General features: G+C 43.7%; 1 protein-coding gene across 1 annotated transcript; it reads left to right on the top strand.

Moving 5' to 3' along the window:
• Positions 1-1,917: 1,917 nt before the first annotated feature.
• LOC115679411 (valencene synthase-like) lies at positions 1,918-18,177 on the top strand. The gene is made up of 9 exons (XM_056310404.1): positions 1,918-2,052; positions 2,287-2,532; positions 12,131-12,317; positions 16,246-16,595; positions 16,684-16,727; positions 16,837-17,034; positions 17,143-17,260; positions 17,476-17,727; positions 17,798-18,177. The coding sequence occupies exons 1-9, from the start codon at positions 1,918-1,920 to the stop codon at positions 18,155-18,157; spliced, it is 1,890 nt and encodes a 629-aa protein (XP_056166379.1). The 3' UTR covers positions 18,158-18,177.
• Positions 18,178-18,455: the final 278 nt, after the last annotated feature.

The raw sequence follows: 18,455 nt of genomic DNA, 5'->3' as shown, positions 1-18,455 counted from the left end.
TCTACGATTGGCAAAAAGTTGGTGTCCCTCATTGTAATAATAATTTTGCAAGTTTTGAGAGTTGGTTCCACTCATTTAGGTCATCAAGAACAATGAGTACTTTCTTGTCACGGAATCTCCTCTTGATTTGGTTAATCCCCGCATCACAATTAGAAATCTCCACTTGACTGAAGTTAAGAATTTCTGACAATAATTGGTTTTGCAATTGAACCACTTTGCTGCCCTTTGAAGCTTCTCGAACATTCATGAGAAAGCTACACCCAGGAAATCGACTAGAGATTTGGTTAAAGACAACCTTGGCAAGAGTCGTCTTACCGATGCCTCCCATTCCGTGGATTACGATATAACGTATATCAGGAAAACCTTCATCTAACATACGCATGACGTCTTCAACACGATCCTGAATTCCGACTAAATGATCGGGCAGATTTAAGTCTCTTTTATTCAGCTTGATCAAAACTTCGGTAACGATTGATCTAATGAGTTCACCTTGACTGTCGTATTCAATACAAAGGGTCTAGTCAGAAGGATCATAGACAGAAAGTTAACTTATCAATTTCAGGAAATTGTAAATTAAACACGAATCAGCCACGGGGGAAGGGGGGCAAGCCGGGCCGACCTTCGCCCTCCCAGAAGTAAATATATAGGAAAAAAATCAATGAAATATATATCGCTCCTCCACTCCTCCCCAATACAAATACTACTCTCTATTATATAAAAAGTGTCACGCCCCGAACCCCAACGGGTTCGCGACACCCCTTCGATGGCCGTATTGAACGCGACGTCCCAGGACACGCCGCCGATCCAAACGAAACACGTGAAGACAAACGCAAGCAGAAGTAGAAATCAAACAATCCAGACAATAAATAATGACAACATGGTAGTACTTGAAGAAAAACAATAAATCCATAACATTAGCTGAATCACCACAATGCGATAATTACTCAAGCATCAAACTCATTCATCAGAGTAGTATAAGTCAGCCACGTTGCACAACCACCATAATCATGTACATTCACCCAATTTAATCAAACACAATTCGCAAGCGTGGCCGAGCAACTTTCCACGACCCGCGTCAACACGCCTCGGGTCCGTCCTCCGATCAATCCGGGCTCCGTCCCTCACTGGACATTTCACACTTTCTCACGACCCACATAAACACGCCTCAGATCAGCCCTCCGATCAATCCGGGCTCCGTCCCTCACTGGACATTCCACACTTTCTCATGACCCGCGTAAACACGCCTTAGGTCAGCCCTCCGATCAATCCGGGCTCAGTCCCTCACTAGACATTCCACACTTTCTCACGACCCGCGTAAACACACCTCAGGTTAGCCCTTCGATCAATCCGGGCTCCGTCCCTCACTGGACATTTCACACTTTCACACGACCCGCGTAAACACGCCTCAGGTCAGCCCTCCGATCAATCCGGGCTCCGTCCCTCACTGGACATTTCACACTTTCACACGACCCGCGTAAACACGCCTCAGGTCAGCCCTCCGATCAATCCAGGCTTAGTCCCAGGTAACCACGCCTCAGGACATTCCTCATGCACATGCACCATAACACAATTTGCCACTCTAACACGTTGTACAGTTCACATTCAAATCACAAATTCACCACACTAGCCCACCAATCCAACACTCAAGCCGGCCCAATCAAACGTCCATTTCACTCACAAATGCCACGACAATCCGGTCATCACACCCATATAAATCAGCCACTAATTATGCCACATAATCATCACAATTTAATCTACCAATTAACCACATTCACATATTGACCCTAATCCAAACTTAGCCACTAAACCGGTACTAATCATACCCTAAACAAGTCTAAATAATACCCATTATACTAGGTAGGGTTTAGGAAGTCACTTACCTAAATTTGGCCCGGGAAAAATCTGCACGGGCTCGAAATGGCCCGGGTGAACAGTAATGGGCTCGGCACGGGCGAGGGCACGACGGGTGCGCTGGCCGGTAGTTTCGGCACGGCGCTCAGCCACGGCTGGGCACACGGCCCGACGCTCGGCCACAGGCAGGGACAGCAGCTGGTAAGCTGGGCTAGGCGGCCGGGCTAATCGGCCACGGCCTAGGCAAGCTGGCCCGGCTGTCCGGCCACGGCTGGGCAGCGGCCTAGGCTGGCCGGCAAGTTGGATGGGCGGCACAACGGCGGTGGCGGCGGCGATAAGTAGAGGCGATGGCGACGAGTAGCGGCAACGGCGACACGGCGGCGAGCTGATGGGCTGGCGAGCTGGCGGTGACTGTCTTGGCCAATGCACAAGCAGTCCGGCCAAGGCGACGGCGGCGACGGCGGCTTAGGAGGGGGAAGCTGGGTGGTTGCGGCGAGCTACGGCGGTGGGTTGAGCGACGGCGGCGGCGAAGAGCTCGGCCATAACAGGGAGAGGCCGGGGAAGAGAAAAACAGAGGGAGGGGAGGTTGCACGGTGGTCGGGGCGGCACGGCAAGCGGCGGCTTGGCGACATAGAACCGGCTGATGAGTGGCTGAGCAGCACCAAGCGAGCTGCCGGCGCGGTTGCGAGTTGGCGGTCGCATGGGTGACAGGCGACGGTGCGGCTCGGCTAGGGCGACGGTGGAGGCGGTGGTTAGGCTAGGGCGACGGCCGGGTGGCGAGCCGGACGGACGGTGTGACAGCGGTCGGGCGAGCGGCGGCGCGAGGCGGACGGTGAGGGGCGGTCGGTGGTGACTGGTCGGGCGAGCAGAAGCAGACACGGAAGCAAAAGCTGTCGCGAGCGGAGGAAGGCAAAAGGAAGAAGAAGAAGAGAAGAAAAGAAGGAAGAAAAGAGAAGAAGAGAGAGAGAGAGAGAGGAGGACAGTCTGCATGGGCAGACGTCTGACATGCAGGGAGTGGGTGAAAGCGCGGGAAAAGAAAGGTGAAGGGGACGCGACTGTGGGAGACGTGCACGGCAGGAGAGAGAGAGAGAAAAGTTAAATTTTGTTCTCGAATACGATCCAACGGCCACAATTCGATCTCACGAGCTTGATCCAACGGTCCAAAAAATCCCAATTAAAAATAAAGAAAAGACCAACAGACACCAAATAAAACACACTACGAGAGGTCTACTAGTCCAAATTCGCACCCAATCCAAATTTCACTTTTCACTTATCCCGAGTAATATTGACACTGGCCACAATAATATCGACACCGTCCAATTAAATTCGACACGAAACTTCCAGAAATTCGACACCAAAGTTCGGGCTCTAAATAACGGCCAAATTCGATCGAGTGCGATTCTAGCGAAATCTCTAATTTAAAAACAAGAGTGATCAGTTCTAGGCGAGATTTTATTATAAGCGCACCGATGAAATACACGTTTTATAAATCTCAAAAATGGGCTGAAATTCGGAATGTCACAAAAAGTGATCTCAAAATAGTTTCAAGCTCTATTTCTTTTTTTTCGAAATAAAAAAGTCAAATAAAACCCATGTCAATTTACTTAAAATGAATTGCAGTTATATAGAGTATTCAAATGGTCAAAGATGTAGATTGTTAAGAGAAGAATGAAATCTTAAGCTTTATATAAGATCCTCCCTTATCCATAAATTGTAAAAACCAAAATTTTTGGATTATTTTCCTTGAAACATATGCAAAGAATTTGTTTATTTCTTTTGTATTGCTCCCATAGTGTGTGCTTTGTTGTCTTGTTTTGCACGGATTAGAATGCTATTAGCTGGAACAATTATTTTCTGTATCAAACCTACTTAAAATTGATTTAGAAGTTAAGAAATAATATTTTATTATATATCGAAGATGCAAACCCATGCATTATATAGTTTTAGATCTTACCTTATATGTATTAGCAATTCTTTTGTTGTCTTTATTTTTTTGTATTATTTTTCTCGTAAGAAATTGTGATTTTCAATTTGACATTATTTTACATGCCTCGTATGGAAATCTTTGCTGATTAGGTAAAATTTTACATTGATACAGATATATTAATTATATTACAGCAGCCAACATTGGTTGAATATTTCAGTAAAAAGGTTCTTGCTTAAAAATCTCTTTTAAAATTTCAGATAATTAAAATCAAGAGTCACCAAGAGAAAAGTATTTCTCTTGTCCACATACTTATTTATGTTCACCTAGTGTGTAAGTTTATTTACTACTCACGTGTAAGAGAATTTTTTATGACTATATTTCATTATAGACTTTGGCCTTCCCTGGACCTAAATTCTAGCTCCGTCATCGACACAAACTAATTTTCTTTGAAGCAACATGGTCTTGTGATTTCTAATGTGTTGCATTTGGTACGCCGAAATGAATGAAGTGAGATTCACAGAAAAGAATTGATTAGAACGGTGATTCCAATATTTTTTTGTTTGATGAATTGTGGAGTGGGATGGAACTTCTTATATTTGGTTATAAGAAAAAATGTTGGGGGAATGGTGGGAACGTCATTATAAGCATAGACTTTTTGTACGTGAATATTAAAAAAAAAAATTATTCGACGAGTAAAAAAAAATATTGTGGGAGTGATGATCCTGCCAATTAAAAAGAGTTGGTGATCGTTTGAAAGGAGACAATTAAATAAAGAAATGGGAAGGGTGCAAGAAACATGAAAAAAAAGAAAATGCAAAGTAAGGTACGTGTGAATTGAGGATAGTACAACCATACATAGGCCTCCCCTTTAATGCACCAATATACTTATTAGAGTATTAGATTATTCGATGAAATAGATGACATTATCAAATTAGATTAGCTAGATTAGAAAAATTAGATTAGATTTTGAGCTCCGTTTGTTTCGCGGAAAACATTTTCCTCATTTTCCGACATTTAGATTGTTTAGGAAAATAAGTAAATAGAAAATGATTTCCTAGTCAATTAAAAATGTTTTCCTATCAAAACATAAATTCAAGAAAATTTCCTCTTTAAAAAATCCGAAATCATTTTCCAAAATATGACTAGGTATCGGCGCTTGGACTAAAAACTCGGCGCTTGGGCACGGAAACCCCAATACTCGCTCTTAAGCCCATGGCAATGGGATTGAGTCCTCAGCGCTTGGGCCCAGGACGTGAGGCCAGTAATATTGAGGCCAAGCTCATGTCCTTGACAACCATGCCCGGTCCATCAAGGCCAAAAATTTTTTAAAAAATATTCTAATTTTTCTTATTTTTCCTTTTATTTTTTTATGTTTTTTCTTTTTCTATTTCCTTCTTCCTCTAGTAGTTGTTGGGCCTTGGTGACTAGACACAAACAGAGGCTCGCGAGGGCCGACCTCATTGGATCCCGGTGAGCTTGAACCTCACCGGGATATAGCGAGGTCAAGCTCACCTGAGGCCATCAAACTCGCACGAGGCAGATGAGCTTGAGCTTGAGCCTCGCTAGCCTCTAGTTAGGTCGAGCCTTCCCAAGGCTGGCGAGGTTCGAGCTTGTTGGTCTCAGGTGAGGGCCGCCCTCGCCTGTCGCTGATCATCACTAATCGTCGCTAAGGCCCCTCTACCAGTGGAGAAAGAAGGAAAAAGAAAAAAAAAAGAAACGGAAAGAAAACGAAAAAAATAATTAAAAAATACAAAAATTGTCTACGTTAGCATAGCCATGCTACTTAGATGGCCAGCGTCCACGTCAGCAATTTCCTACCAAATGAGATTTTCATTATCAAACGACGGAAAATATTTTCCAATTCATTTTCAGGTCTCAACCAAATATCAAAAAATGATTTACCGGAAAACATTTTTTAGAAACGTCACATTTCCCACGAAACAATAAGAGCCTTAAATTATTATATTTCTCCATCAATAGGCAAGTGAATCATAGAAAAAGAGCTTTTGTGCTTTCTACTATGTATGAAGATTCCGGATCAAACTTGAAATGGAACTTCAAAAAGCCAGACATTAATTCGAATTACTTGCTAGACCATACGTATCGTCGCCATTAGAGAGGTATAATAATAATAAAACCAAATTTGCGGGAGAATTTTAAATTAGATTTAGATGCAATACATCAATATGGACTTGGCTACCATAACGGCACCGTTACAGGAAACTTGTAACGGTGCAAGAAGGACCACGCATTCAGAGCACACACATAAAATCTGTTGGTGGACCGACATCCTTGGGAAAATATGTGGTGGTGACTGCATCGTCACTCTTCAAGGGTAACGGTGCAGTGAGCTTATCAATTTCCCATCAACCTTCTTTTATAAGCCCTATTTCTTGAAGATGTTCGAAAGTCAACTTTCTCTCCAAATTTCATACTCAGCACACGTAGATATGACAAGTAGAGTAATAAACTTTAGTTTATTAGGTGACTGACGATTTTACTGATATTGGGAGTGATTATTTTCTTGTAATTTCTTTCTTGGGATTTGAAATGTGAAACACATTAGTCAAAGCAAGCAACCATTATAATTGTATGAAACTAAATCACATGTCACGTAAAGAGTTAATGAAAATACATTGGTTGGATTGAGCAATGGTGTGGTATGTAATGCAATTGCATATCGAACTCACTAGTAACCGAGCCAATTCGAGTTAAATATAATTTACTACCCAACTATCACTCAATAAGAACAAGAAAAAAAAGAATTTGCTAATTCAATCTTTTAAAAGGTTTTAAACTACTGAGCTAATTTAGGAGGCCTCCAGTAGTAAAAGAGATAGGTCTGTGCGAAATGATCCTGCACTTGAATTGTTTTATGCTATTTTCCAAACCGGCGCTTGGCCCCATTCTTTAGCTTAACATAAATAAACTGGAAATCTCTAAACTAGACCTTTTTCCCCCCTTCGAAAGTGTAATGTGTACCATTGTTGCAGCGGAAATTCCATCAACGCACGCGCGCAACGAATGTGTAAACTATATAACAACTACTAAGTTCTGAAATAATTCGACATGCACCAGTATCATCTTCACGTTTTATTCCAAGTCAGTCGCAACACGACATGATAAACACCCTTTGTACCTGAATGGCACCATTGAAGCGAAGAGACACTGATTAGTAGAATACGTACATTAATATAGAGCATAAGCCATGCAATATCCTAATAATTCCACGCCAGCTTTGTTCTTGTTGTAATATCCCACGTTGCTTGACAATGAAATTTGTGGTCTCCCTTCACTTATTAGCTTAAGCTTTTGGGTTGGATTTTGTACCATAATGTCAAAGCCAGGAACTATCTTTTTCACGTATGTACGTCCACGTGCTGCTCGTAATCCAGCTTGCACGTGAGAGGAGAGTCTTCTAATATTATATACTTGTGGTCTTCCTAGAGCTAGCAGCGATATACTTTCCCATCAGAAAAATATTATTTTTTTGGAAAATCTTATAAATATCAATCATATTTATTTGTTTATGCGAGCAACGGAAGGAAAAAAGTTGTCATAAATGACCAAATTTGATGAGGGGAAAATAACACAAATAGTCCTTCAACTTTGGTCCAATGTGCAACGTGATCCCTAAACTTTTAATTTGCTCAATGTGGTCCTTGAACTTTTTATTCATGTTCAATATAGTCCTTGGACTATATGAAACTATTCAATATTGCCCCTGAACTTGAATTGATGGAAGAATAACATTAAATATTTTCATATAGTTTAGGGACTAACTTAAACATGTACCAAAAGTCTATAGACTGCATTGAATAATTTAAAAGTTCAGGGATGACATTACACATTGCACTAAAGTTCAGGAGCCACAATGAACAAATTAAAAGTTCAGGAAGAATATTGCACATCGGATCAAATTTTACGGACTATTTGTATTATTATCTCTTTGAAAAGAGACGATCAAATTGACTTGAGTTAGAACTTTGAACATGTCATGGTATCTGGAAGCCACCAGACATGTAATTCATCCGCAAGTGTCAGAAAGAACGCTCGAGACATGTGACCACACACTGAGAAAAGCATAGTGGACATTCAAAGTTCAAATTTTAGGTATTTTTCTTTGCCAATGTAGCTCTGACAATTCGCCCAATAGTCAGGTTGAATTTTGAGAGAGCTGTCCCTATTTCCATGGCCGCATTCATAGAGATATTCAACTTCTGTATAGTACACCTTGAATAACATGGTATTTCAATTAGACCTCGAAATTTAATCAAAGAACGTGTTTTGAGAAAATAAAACTCTGCCTTCTCTGTTCCTTAGTGTCACGCCCCGAACCCTAACGGGCTCGCGACACCCCTACGATGGTCATATCAAACGCAATGTCCCAGGATGCGTCGCCGACTCAAACGAAATACCCACATGAATACGCAAGCGGAAGCGAAATAAAACAATTCAGACAATAAACAATGACGAAGGGATAGTAATAGCACAAAACAATAATTCCATAATAATAGAAACCGGTCACTTACAACATTCGGTCAGGCAATCGGACAATAGGCTCCTAGGGTTAACATCCACCATAATCATCAAAAAGGGGCAGGCGGTAGGGTAGGCTAGTTAGCTGCACAAAAAGAGCTCTACCAAAAAACTTCTAAGCCCAGCACTCGAGCGCTCCTACGGCACCCAATCTGAATCAAACCCTGAAGACTCCGACTCCGAGTTAGAGTTGATCTCGATCGGCTCCTCCTCGTTACCCAGCTCCTCCTCGGGCTCAGGCTCTATGGGCTCTGGCACGGGTTCGGGCTCTTCTTCAGGTTCGGACTCCTCAAATTTCTCTACGAGCTCGAGATCTGCAGGCACTGCAGGTTCAGGTACGGGCTCGGGTTCGTGACCAGGGTTCTCCGAGGGATCTTCAGGGTCCAAAATCTCACCATCGGGAGCATACACGTCCCCGGGCTCCCAATCTACGGCATCCTCATTCCCGTGCTGTTGACCCTCAAAACCCCGGATTGGGCAGATTAACTCTAACACGTCCCGATAAAACCAGGCCAAATATGTGTGACGCTGCAATTCCTCTAAGACCTCATCTACCCATACTATAGTGAGGTGCCTAATGTAAGTCTGATTTGGACCTACTGAATACTCGGTCTCCTCATGTACCGTATGCATAGGGACCCCAAAACGCCAAGGTGGCGGCATGATCAAGGTCGGGGTCGGGGATCTAAAATGATTTGCACTATGGCAATGAGAATAAATCTCAATAAGCAGACAACCTAAACCCCACCAGGCCAATGCGTACCCAGACGAGTCCCAACATACACTCTAGTAATCGACATCATAAAATTCTCATGCATACTCACATCACCTCAAATCACACGCCAACCCTGCGCATTAGTCAAATCACCATAATGTAATAATAGCTCAATAACATAACGTAAACACTCGAGCGCCATAATCAAGTACATTCACTCAATTCAACCAAACACATTTCACATGCGTGTCCAACCAACTAACCACGACCCACGTCAACACGCCTCAGGTCCAGCCCTCCGATCAATCCGGGCTCAGTCCCGCGTAACCACGCCTCAGGACATTTCTCTTGACCCGCGTAACCACGCCTTAGGTCATTTCTTGCCTTTCTAGCTACACTCGCGTAACCACGCCTCAGGTTGGCAGCCCTCTGATCCATCCGAGCTTAGTCCAGCGTAACCACGCCTCAGGACATTTCTCTCGACCCACGTAATCACGTCTCAGGTTGGCAACCCTCCGATCAATCTGGGCTTAGTCTCGCGTAATCACGCCTCAGGACATTTCCTTATACACATACGCCACAACACAATTCGCCAATACCAATCTAGTACGTCACATTATTCAAACTCAAATCATGCTCATCACATTAGCCCAACAACCCGACCTTATAGCCGGTCACATTCAAACACCAATTTCACCCACAAACGCCAATACAATTCAATCATCGAACCCATCTCAATCGAACACTAATTTATCCACAAAATCATCACCACAATAAGCCATAAACCAATCACAATCAATTAACTAATCCCCACCTAACTTAGTCACTAAACCAACACTAATTACCCCTAAACAAGTCTACTAATATCCAAAGTACTAAGTAGGGATTAGCGAGTCACTTACCTAAGTTTTGGCCTAAGGAAAACCGGCAAGGGGCCAAAATGGCCCGGTGGAGCAGTGGCGGGCTCGGCGCGGCACGAGCGCAACGGGCACGGTGGCCGGCCATGGCTCGGCACAGCCCTCAGCCACGGTCGAGTGAGCAGCCTAGGCGGACAGGCGATGGCTGGGCACGACGGCGAGCAGCTGGGCAACGACGGGCAAGCGATTGGGCAGCGATGGGCGAGCGGCTGGGCTGTTCGGCCACGGTCGGGACAGCGGCCAGGCGCGCAGGCGACGGGCTCGGCCACGGTCGGGACAGTCTGGCCACGGCAGGGATGGCCAGGCGTGCTTGACCACGGCTCGGGTAGGCAGTCGGCGAGCGGCCAGGCGAGCTGGGCGAGCGGTTGTGCTGGCTGGTGAGCGAGCCGGCCGGTTGGCTAGGCAGCACGGCTGCAGCAACGAGCGACGACGGTGGCAATGGGCTCGGCTAGGCGAGCAGGAGAGCAGCCAGTGAACTGGGCTGCACGGCAAGAGCGAAGGTGGTGGGGACGGGCAGCCCGGGCGGCGATGGGCAAAAGGGGAGCTGGGGTGTGGTGGCGAAGCCGGCGGCGGTCGGGGGTGGCACGGTGGCATCGCAGGTGGCTGGGCAAGTCCGGACGGGCTAGCTAGCGGCTTGGTAGCGCCGGTCCGTGGTGGACGCAACGGCGAGCTTGCTGCTCGCATGCAAAGGGGAGGGGCAATCGGCCTAGGGGTGAAGGGCTAGATGGACGGCGGCCCTGGCGACTGGGCATGCGGCGGCACAAGGCGGACGGCCGGCAAGCAGTGGCTGGGATAGACGGCGGTTGGGTGGAGGGGAGCGGGGCAGCGGCGAAGGGGAAGAAGAAGAAAGAAGAAGAAGGAAGAAAGAAGAAGAAGAAAGAAAAAAAGAAAAGGGAGGAGAGAGAGAGGTCTGCATGGGGAATGGGGAGAGAGAGAGAGAGAAAAGGCAACCTATCGAATGCGATCCAACGGCCCATGCTCAAACCCGAAATCGATCCGACGGTCCACGAAAAATCCTAATTATAAATTAGGATTAGGCCACAAGACACTGAATAAAATAAACTCAAAGGAAGGTCTACTGGTCAAAATCCGCACCCGGTCCAAATTTCACTTTTCATCATTTCCGGACAATATTGACGCTGACCACAATAATATCGACACCATCTAATTAAATTCGTCACGAAACTCCAAGAAATTCGACACCAAAGTTCGAGCTCTAATTAACGGCCAAATTCGATCGAGTGCGATTTTAGCGAAATCTCTAATTTAAAAATAACCCGAGAGTGATCAGTTCTGGGCGAGATTTAACTATAAGCGCACCGACGAAATACACGTTTTATAAATCTCAAAAATGGGTCGAAATTCGGAATGTCACACTTAGTCTACCTTCCTATCCAACATATGATGCTATAGCCTATAAATACCCATCAATAAGGTTTTTTGACACTCACAGAAAAGCCTCTACCATCTAGTATTCTTCATCTATATTTGCTCAGTCACCTAAATCAAGAAAGCAGCGAAAAAGAAATGTCTCCTCATTTCATCTATCCCATCTTCTTCCCCTTCTCAAGAAACAAGCCACGTTGCTGAACGCCGATCAGCAAATTTTCATCCCGGCAAATGGGGTGATTATTTTCTCAAATATTCTTCTGACTACGACTCGATGGCAGCATTTAAGTTGTTCTTTTCTTGGATTATATTCTGGAAAGTTTTCGATCGTTGTGTTTTCTGAAAACTAAGGGCATAGAACATAATAATCTGGAATGATTGGGCACCATCCCACAGCATTTGATAAAGAAAAATAAAAGAAGTTCTAGTTGATTTGAAACTCCATGCATGTGTTGGTACATGCATGACTCGAAATTTCTATGTGAACCTTGTGGCATGCACATATGACTTAACAAATGTAGAAAGGATTTCTTCACTATTAATAAAACTAGTCAAGATGGAATAATTTTTAGGTAATTTCAATTCATATTTATCGTGGTCAATTGGGTCATAAGCAACCTAATGTATATCTTGCATTCTTACTAAATTTTTGTCATTTTTCGCTAATTATTTTTTGAACTTTCAATTTTATATTTATTGCAGAGTTCTCATGCCATAGAAGTGGATCGAATCGAGAGATTGAAAGGAGAAGCGAGGAAGATGTTGACAGATGCTATGAATAAGCCTTCATAGAATTTAAAATTGATAGATCAAATCCAACGCTTAGGAATTGCCTACCATCTTGAAATTGAGATAGATGAGCAGCTGGAACAAATCCATAGAAGCTATTTCAGATTTCACTACGGCGATGATGACGACCTGCACACGGTCGCTCTTCTCATTCGATTGTTGCGGCAACAAGGTTACACAATTTCAAGTGGTATGTGACATTTTGAAATCCGACCCACTTGAGATTTATGAAATGGATGGTTTTTTGAACGTACTTGTAGTCAGATCTCGCCCGGAATTGATCACTTCGGGACTACTAACCATTAGGGAAAGGCTAATTAGGGATTTAAACTCGATCATGAACCGACCTTCGACCATGAAAATTGTCGAGGTGACATTTTGAGCCAATGTAGGCCGATCCAAGGATAGCTAGGGATCAGTTCGCCATTGTCATACGAGTGAATAGCGGGTAATTCCACTTGACAATGAAATGAATTGACGAATGACCCTAAACCTATACCAAGCGATCGTGCCCGTCGGAACTAGCGATCGATCCTCGCGATTAAGTGACAACCGATGTCGTCACGACCCGAGTGAACTTGAACGTGGCTTGATTTAGTATCGGCCACTGGTCAATAATGCGAATTTCCCAAAAAGCCCCCCCGTTAGTATGAGATATGCGCAAGTTACGTTATATAGAACTTGGTCATTAATTGGAGACCAAGTTGGGCATTGAAAATTTGGAAAGTCACGACAGATCATTTGGACGACGTTGCTACTAGCCTGATCAATCTTAGAATTATCCGAATCCTTCAGAAAAATCAAATTTCAGCGAGAAATGGAAAATGACCAATGTAATTTGGGAAGGGCATTTTGGTAATTTCATCCTAGCCTTAGAATTAGAGATTTTTGGACAATTTTGCCCTTGGACTTTTTGAGAAATTCCCAAATTACCCTTGGATATTTTGGAAAAGATTCGATCCGGGCCGTCGATCTCAGGATAAGAATGAATCTCGGCCGTTGATTGGATTTGTGAGAGGGGCATGATGGTCATTTGGCCCCTCAATTATTGCCTTGGACTATTTAGTCCAACTCTCTCTCTTCTCTCCTCATTCTCTCTCTCATCTCTCTCGGCTCACTCCCTCTCTTCCCCCTCCCGATCGATCGCCCCTCCCCCTTGCCGCGCCGCCGCTCGCCGGCCACTGTCCGTCGTGCCACCGCCGTTCCGCCACCGAGCCGCACCACCACCCTCATGCCGTCCTTCTCTCTCTCTCTCTCTCTCTCTCTCTCTCTCTCTCTACTCTCCCGTGGCCGTGAACCGAGGCTAAGAAGGCCGCCGTCCAGCCAACCGCTGCCGTGTGCTGCCGTGAGCCCGCCAATCATCCGCCCCCTTCCCACTCTAGCCAAGCCAGTTTAGAGTTCGGGTGAGTCACCCCCTAAACCCTATTTAGGATATCGGGTATTAACGGACTCGTTTAGACGCGGTTTAGGGTAGTTTAGGGGTTGATTAGGGTGTTGATCGTGGTTGTTGGTGGCTGATCATGGCTGTTAGTGGCTGTTGCATGCTGGATTAGACATCTGGGAATGAGTTTTGTGGGTTGGAGATCCATGGGTGTTGGCTAGAACTTGAATCTTGGTTGTTAGTTCAAAATTCGGATTCGTGACTATTGTACCCATCTGATTTTCTATTTTTGTGGAGAATTTTTTGGACCGAATTTGAGGAATTTTTCTTCATGAAATTTGCTCCCAACATCTTGAAGTATAACATATTTTAAATTTGGAATTTTTGGAGGCCATTTGGGTCGCACGAAAACCCATTTTCAGACCGTCTTAAAACTGCCCGGAACACTGTTCATCCCAACCTTCTTGTCTTGCCAAATTTTTATAAAATTTTCCAGATCTATTTTCCATAAACTTCCTTGACAAAAGTTGTTGAAGACTTTCTTTTCTATGACATATAAAAATTTCAAATCTTTTCAAAGTGATTTGGGTGTTGAAAGAAATGTATTTTGAGGACAAAACAGTCTGTTAGAGCGAACTGATTTTGGTCTGATTTCGAGGGACAAAAAGGCATGGTTGGAGATTGAACCGGATTTTGTGTTCTTCATAAGAAATGTTTAACAAGATGTTTTTTATAATATATCCAAAATTTAGAATTTTTGGAGTTCGTTTACTATTTATTTTGATGGGATTTCGGTCATTGTGGAAACTGCCCAGATTTACCCTGATTCTATGGATGTTCATTTTTATGAACGGAATGGTGGGAGTGTCGGGGTTGAATAGTTGCTGCCCTCGTGGCTGGAATTGTGGTGTTTGATATGGCTTGAAATGAGTGTGGAAAGGCTGAATTTGTGTTCATTATGTGGCTGTGATTGTGGGCCCGTTAGTGATCTTGTGTGTTTGTTGGATCGTGTTTTGGTTGATTGAAATATGAGTCGTTATGTGCACGCTTGAGCTAAATTGGTTTTAATTGTCAATTGGCCGTGTTGGATGCTTATTGAGCATGAAAAATGTGTGTGAATTGGTGCGTGCACGGGCCATGTGTGATTGGCCAATTTATTGGCAAGTGGATGTTGAGCATGTGAACGAGCGAGAATTCGTGTGTGGCACGGTATGTGTGGTTGCGGAAATCCCTGAGGCGGTACCATTACGCGAGGAATTGATCCGTCCTAAGGCGGTACGACTACGCGGGACGATGCCCGGTATTACTGAAGGACGGCCAACTTGAGGCGGTACCATTACACGGGTTGTGTCGTAGGTGGTGGGTGTTGAGCCTGAGGCGGTACCACTATGTGGGCAAGATACACGGCTTGAGGCGGTACCATTTCGTGGGCCCTAAAGTGTTGTTTTGAGTTAGTCGCAGTGAACCTGAGGCGGTACTACTACGTGGGTCACTGGCAAGATGAGTATGAGTTAGTCGCAGTAAATCTGAGGCAGTACTACTATGCGGGTCACTGGCGAGATGAGTATGAGTTAGTCGCAGTGAACCTGAGGCGGTACCATTACGCGGGTCACTGGCGAGTTGAGTGGAAAGAATGTGATGAGGCCGGAACGAATGCATGAACTGTAATTAGAACGTGCATGTGATTGGAAATGGTGCTGTTGTGGCTAACGTGCAGGTTGCACGCTGGAAAGGCCCGAGTAAGTATTAATTGTGTGCCTACTATGTGATGGCTGAATGTGGTTGTGTTTGTGGTTGTTTGGAGGTACGTGATAGCCTAGGTGGGGTTTAGGGTGTGTGCTTATTGAGATGTGATCTCATGGTTGTTTCAACCAACAATTTCAGAACCCCGGCCTGAGCAATGAATCTTCCTCCGCCTCCGCAGTGTTTTGGGATACCGATGCACACCGACCATAACGTGGTAGAGTACCCAACAGACGAGCAAGAGGTTCAGAGGGATTCAGAGTTCTGAGGAGTCGGACTCGGAGTGGATGCCATCTAGAGGGCGTAGGGGTTAGTTTTAGGGGTTGAGTAAAGGATTTTGAAGGGTACCATTTTTGGAGATAGGGTATACTAAGCTACTGATCAATTTTTGGATATCGGGGGTATATGGTGCGGAAGTTCGATGTGCATGTAAATTATGTGGATTGTATATGGTGGATAATGTATAAGTTTGAATCAGTAATTGATGTATATTCTCCTATTCACCCCAGTTATTATTGTCCGGGTATTTGTGGCTTTCGCTGATTGATATAAATCTCTGATCAAGTTATTTGGGTCGGCGATACCCTGGGACGTCGCATTATTCAACCAGAGAAGTGTGTCGCGTGCTCGATGGGGTTCGGGGCGTGACATAGTATGTAATGTTCTAATTCTCATTGATTGATAAGTTGGTGAAATTATATTGCAGACACTAGTTGATAGTCCATTTGATTGATTAGAGTGAACGCATAATTTCACTAACATGTTTAGTTCACTCTAGTTTTGATTTGTTTATTAGTTGACATATTCTCTATACGATTCTCTTATCCTGAGTTCTTCAAAATTTCTTGCTTTGAAAGGTGAATAGTCCTTTCTTCTAATTCCTTGGTTTAGTACAACATTTTCCAATCGATTCCAGTTGATCTAGATATTGAACATGAATTTTTCATAGGATCTCATGATAGCATCTTCTCCCACATTTCGTTTGGTCATTTAGAAATCTTTAACAAGTTCAAGGACAGTAAAGGGAATTTCAGCAAATCACTCATTGCCGGCGTGCAGGGACTACTAAGTCTATTTGAAGCTTGCCATCTAGGGTTTCCTGGCAATGACAAATTGAATGATGCATTTGCTTTTACTATAACTCACCTTGAATCAATTGATAAAGGAAAAGCGAGCCCTAATCTCAAAAAACAAGTTAGACATGCCCTAAACCAACCAATCCATGAGGGAATACCAAGGCTAGAGGTGAGGCGTTACATTCCACTTTACCAAGAGGAGCCTTCGCATAATGACGTCCTGCTATCCTTGGCTAAACTCGATTTCAACTCATTGCAAGAGCAACACTAGAAGGAACTTGGCAACCTTACAAGATTTGCTTCATGATAGCATGTCTGAAGTAGCTAGATGTTCTAAGAACACCAAATCGTCATAGATTGATTCATCCAATTACAATTTATCCGGAGCTAAATATCATTTGTAAAAGTGACAAGGAGTGTTAATCTCTTTGGCTCATCGGCCTAAAATACTTTCTATAATTCTATCAATGATGTATTTGCCTTAAATAGGATATGTTGGTATAATATAGGTGGTGGAAGGATTCAGATGTAGAAAGGAAGTTCCCATTTGCCAGAGATAGGCTTGTGGAGATGTATCTCTGGATGTCAGGAGTTTATTTCGAGCCTGAGTATGAAGCCGCTAGGGAAATACTAACTAAAGTGGCCTATGTGGTTTCCATTATCGAGACATCTATGATGTCTATGGCACATCGGAAGAATTGGAACTCGTCATGAAAGGAATTGAAAGGTACCGTTCACACTCGGATGCTTTTCTCAGCTTACCAATATTCTAAACTTACTTATTCTGACTTGATCAACTGTTAATTAGGGTAAAGTGTGATATCTTCTGAACTTGACCTGAGGTGGGACGTCGATGCCAAAGATGGATTGCCAGGGTATATGCAAGTGTGTTACAAGATACTTTTTGATTTGTATGATGAAATTGGCTATGAGGTGACTAGAAAAGGATGATCATCCTGGCTCTTCTATGCAAAAGAAGCAGTAAACCATTCGAGATTACATCGATCAAATGCAATTTTTACTCTGTCCACTAGCAACAGAATATCAGGCTTTTGGATAAAGATGAGAGACTGTCGTATATTTAAGTCCACCAAGCACATTAAAGTTCGAATAATGACGTAGCTTTATGTTTGAGAATGAATCCTTAGATGAAAAACCAAGTGAGAGCATACTTCGCCGAAGCCAAATGGTTCCACCAAAACCATGTACCGACAATGGAGGAGTACATGCCCCTTGCATTAGCAACCTTTGCTGTTGAATTGCTATTGGTGACGTTGTTGCTAGGAATGGGAGATATCGTAACAAAAGGTGCTTTTGACTGGTTGTTATTCGGCGACCCCAAGATGGTGGAGGTTGTGAAATTAGTCGGTCGGCTCATGGGTGACAATGCCGGACACAAGGTATATAAAAGCTATACCAATGAACAACATTAATTTTATCTAAATTTTGTCTAATTGATTTTATCTACGGTTTGAGCAAGAGAGAGGTCATGGGGCATCTTCAGTGGAGTGTTTCATGAAACAGTACGGAGTTATGGAGGAAGAGGCTAAGGAGGAGCTCCATAAACAAGTGGCCGATGGGTGGACGGACATTAACGAAGAGATGCACCGTCCGATCATCATCCTTGGGCAACTCCTCAAGCGAATTCTCAATTTTACACGATCCATGCATGTGGTGTATAAAGAGGAGATAGACCTCTACACTCATGCTGGAACCAAGTTAAAAGAGCATGTCAAATTCTCTGCACGTCGACCCATTGCCAGTGTGATGGTTTGGAAGAACAAGTTTCTCTGGCCTGAGAGCCCCCTTTTATCTGTGGATTTCGAATGAAATAAATTAAGGAGTCTGTATGTGAGATTGGAATATATTAATGTTGTATACAACGATGGGTTCAGTTTCTTGATCAATATCTAACATATTTTATTTTGACATATGCTTATGATAGTCTTAGTACACCGTGACCATCACAAATTACAATATCCAACAGAAATCACTTCATTTATGGGTTGCATACCTCATCTTGCGATCGTTCAATCACTATACCCATGTGATATAAACTCTAACCTACTTTGCATAGTCTTGATCATGTTATAATTATCCATATCATCTTCAATGTAACTAAACAATC

The sequence above is a fragment of the Syzygium oleosum genome, unplaced genomic scaffold (assembly GCF_021117445.2).
Source record: "Syzygium oleosum isolate NSW1041296 unplaced genomic scaffold, Sole_v2.1 Sole_v2.04, whole genome shotgun sequence".
Classification (NCBI taxonomy): Eukaryota; Viridiplantae; Streptophyta; class Magnoliopsida; order Myrtales; family Myrtaceae; genus Syzygium; species Syzygium oleosum.
This window is presented reverse-complemented; position numbering and strand designations above follow the sequence as displayed.

Coding starts and splice junctions, on each gene's coding strand:
- LOC115679411 (XM_056310404.1), top strand. CDS start 1,918: ATGGCCCGGGTGAACAGTAATGGGCTCGGCACGGGCGAGGGCACGACG. Junction 16,596..16,683: donor ACTCATTGCAAGAGCAACAC/TAGAAGGAACTT, acceptor AAATCGTCATAG/ATTGATTCATCCAATTACAA. Junction 17,261..17,475: donor ATGATGAAATTGGCTATGAG/GTGACTAGAAAA, acceptor ATGAATCCTTAG/ATGAAAAACCAAGTGAGAGC.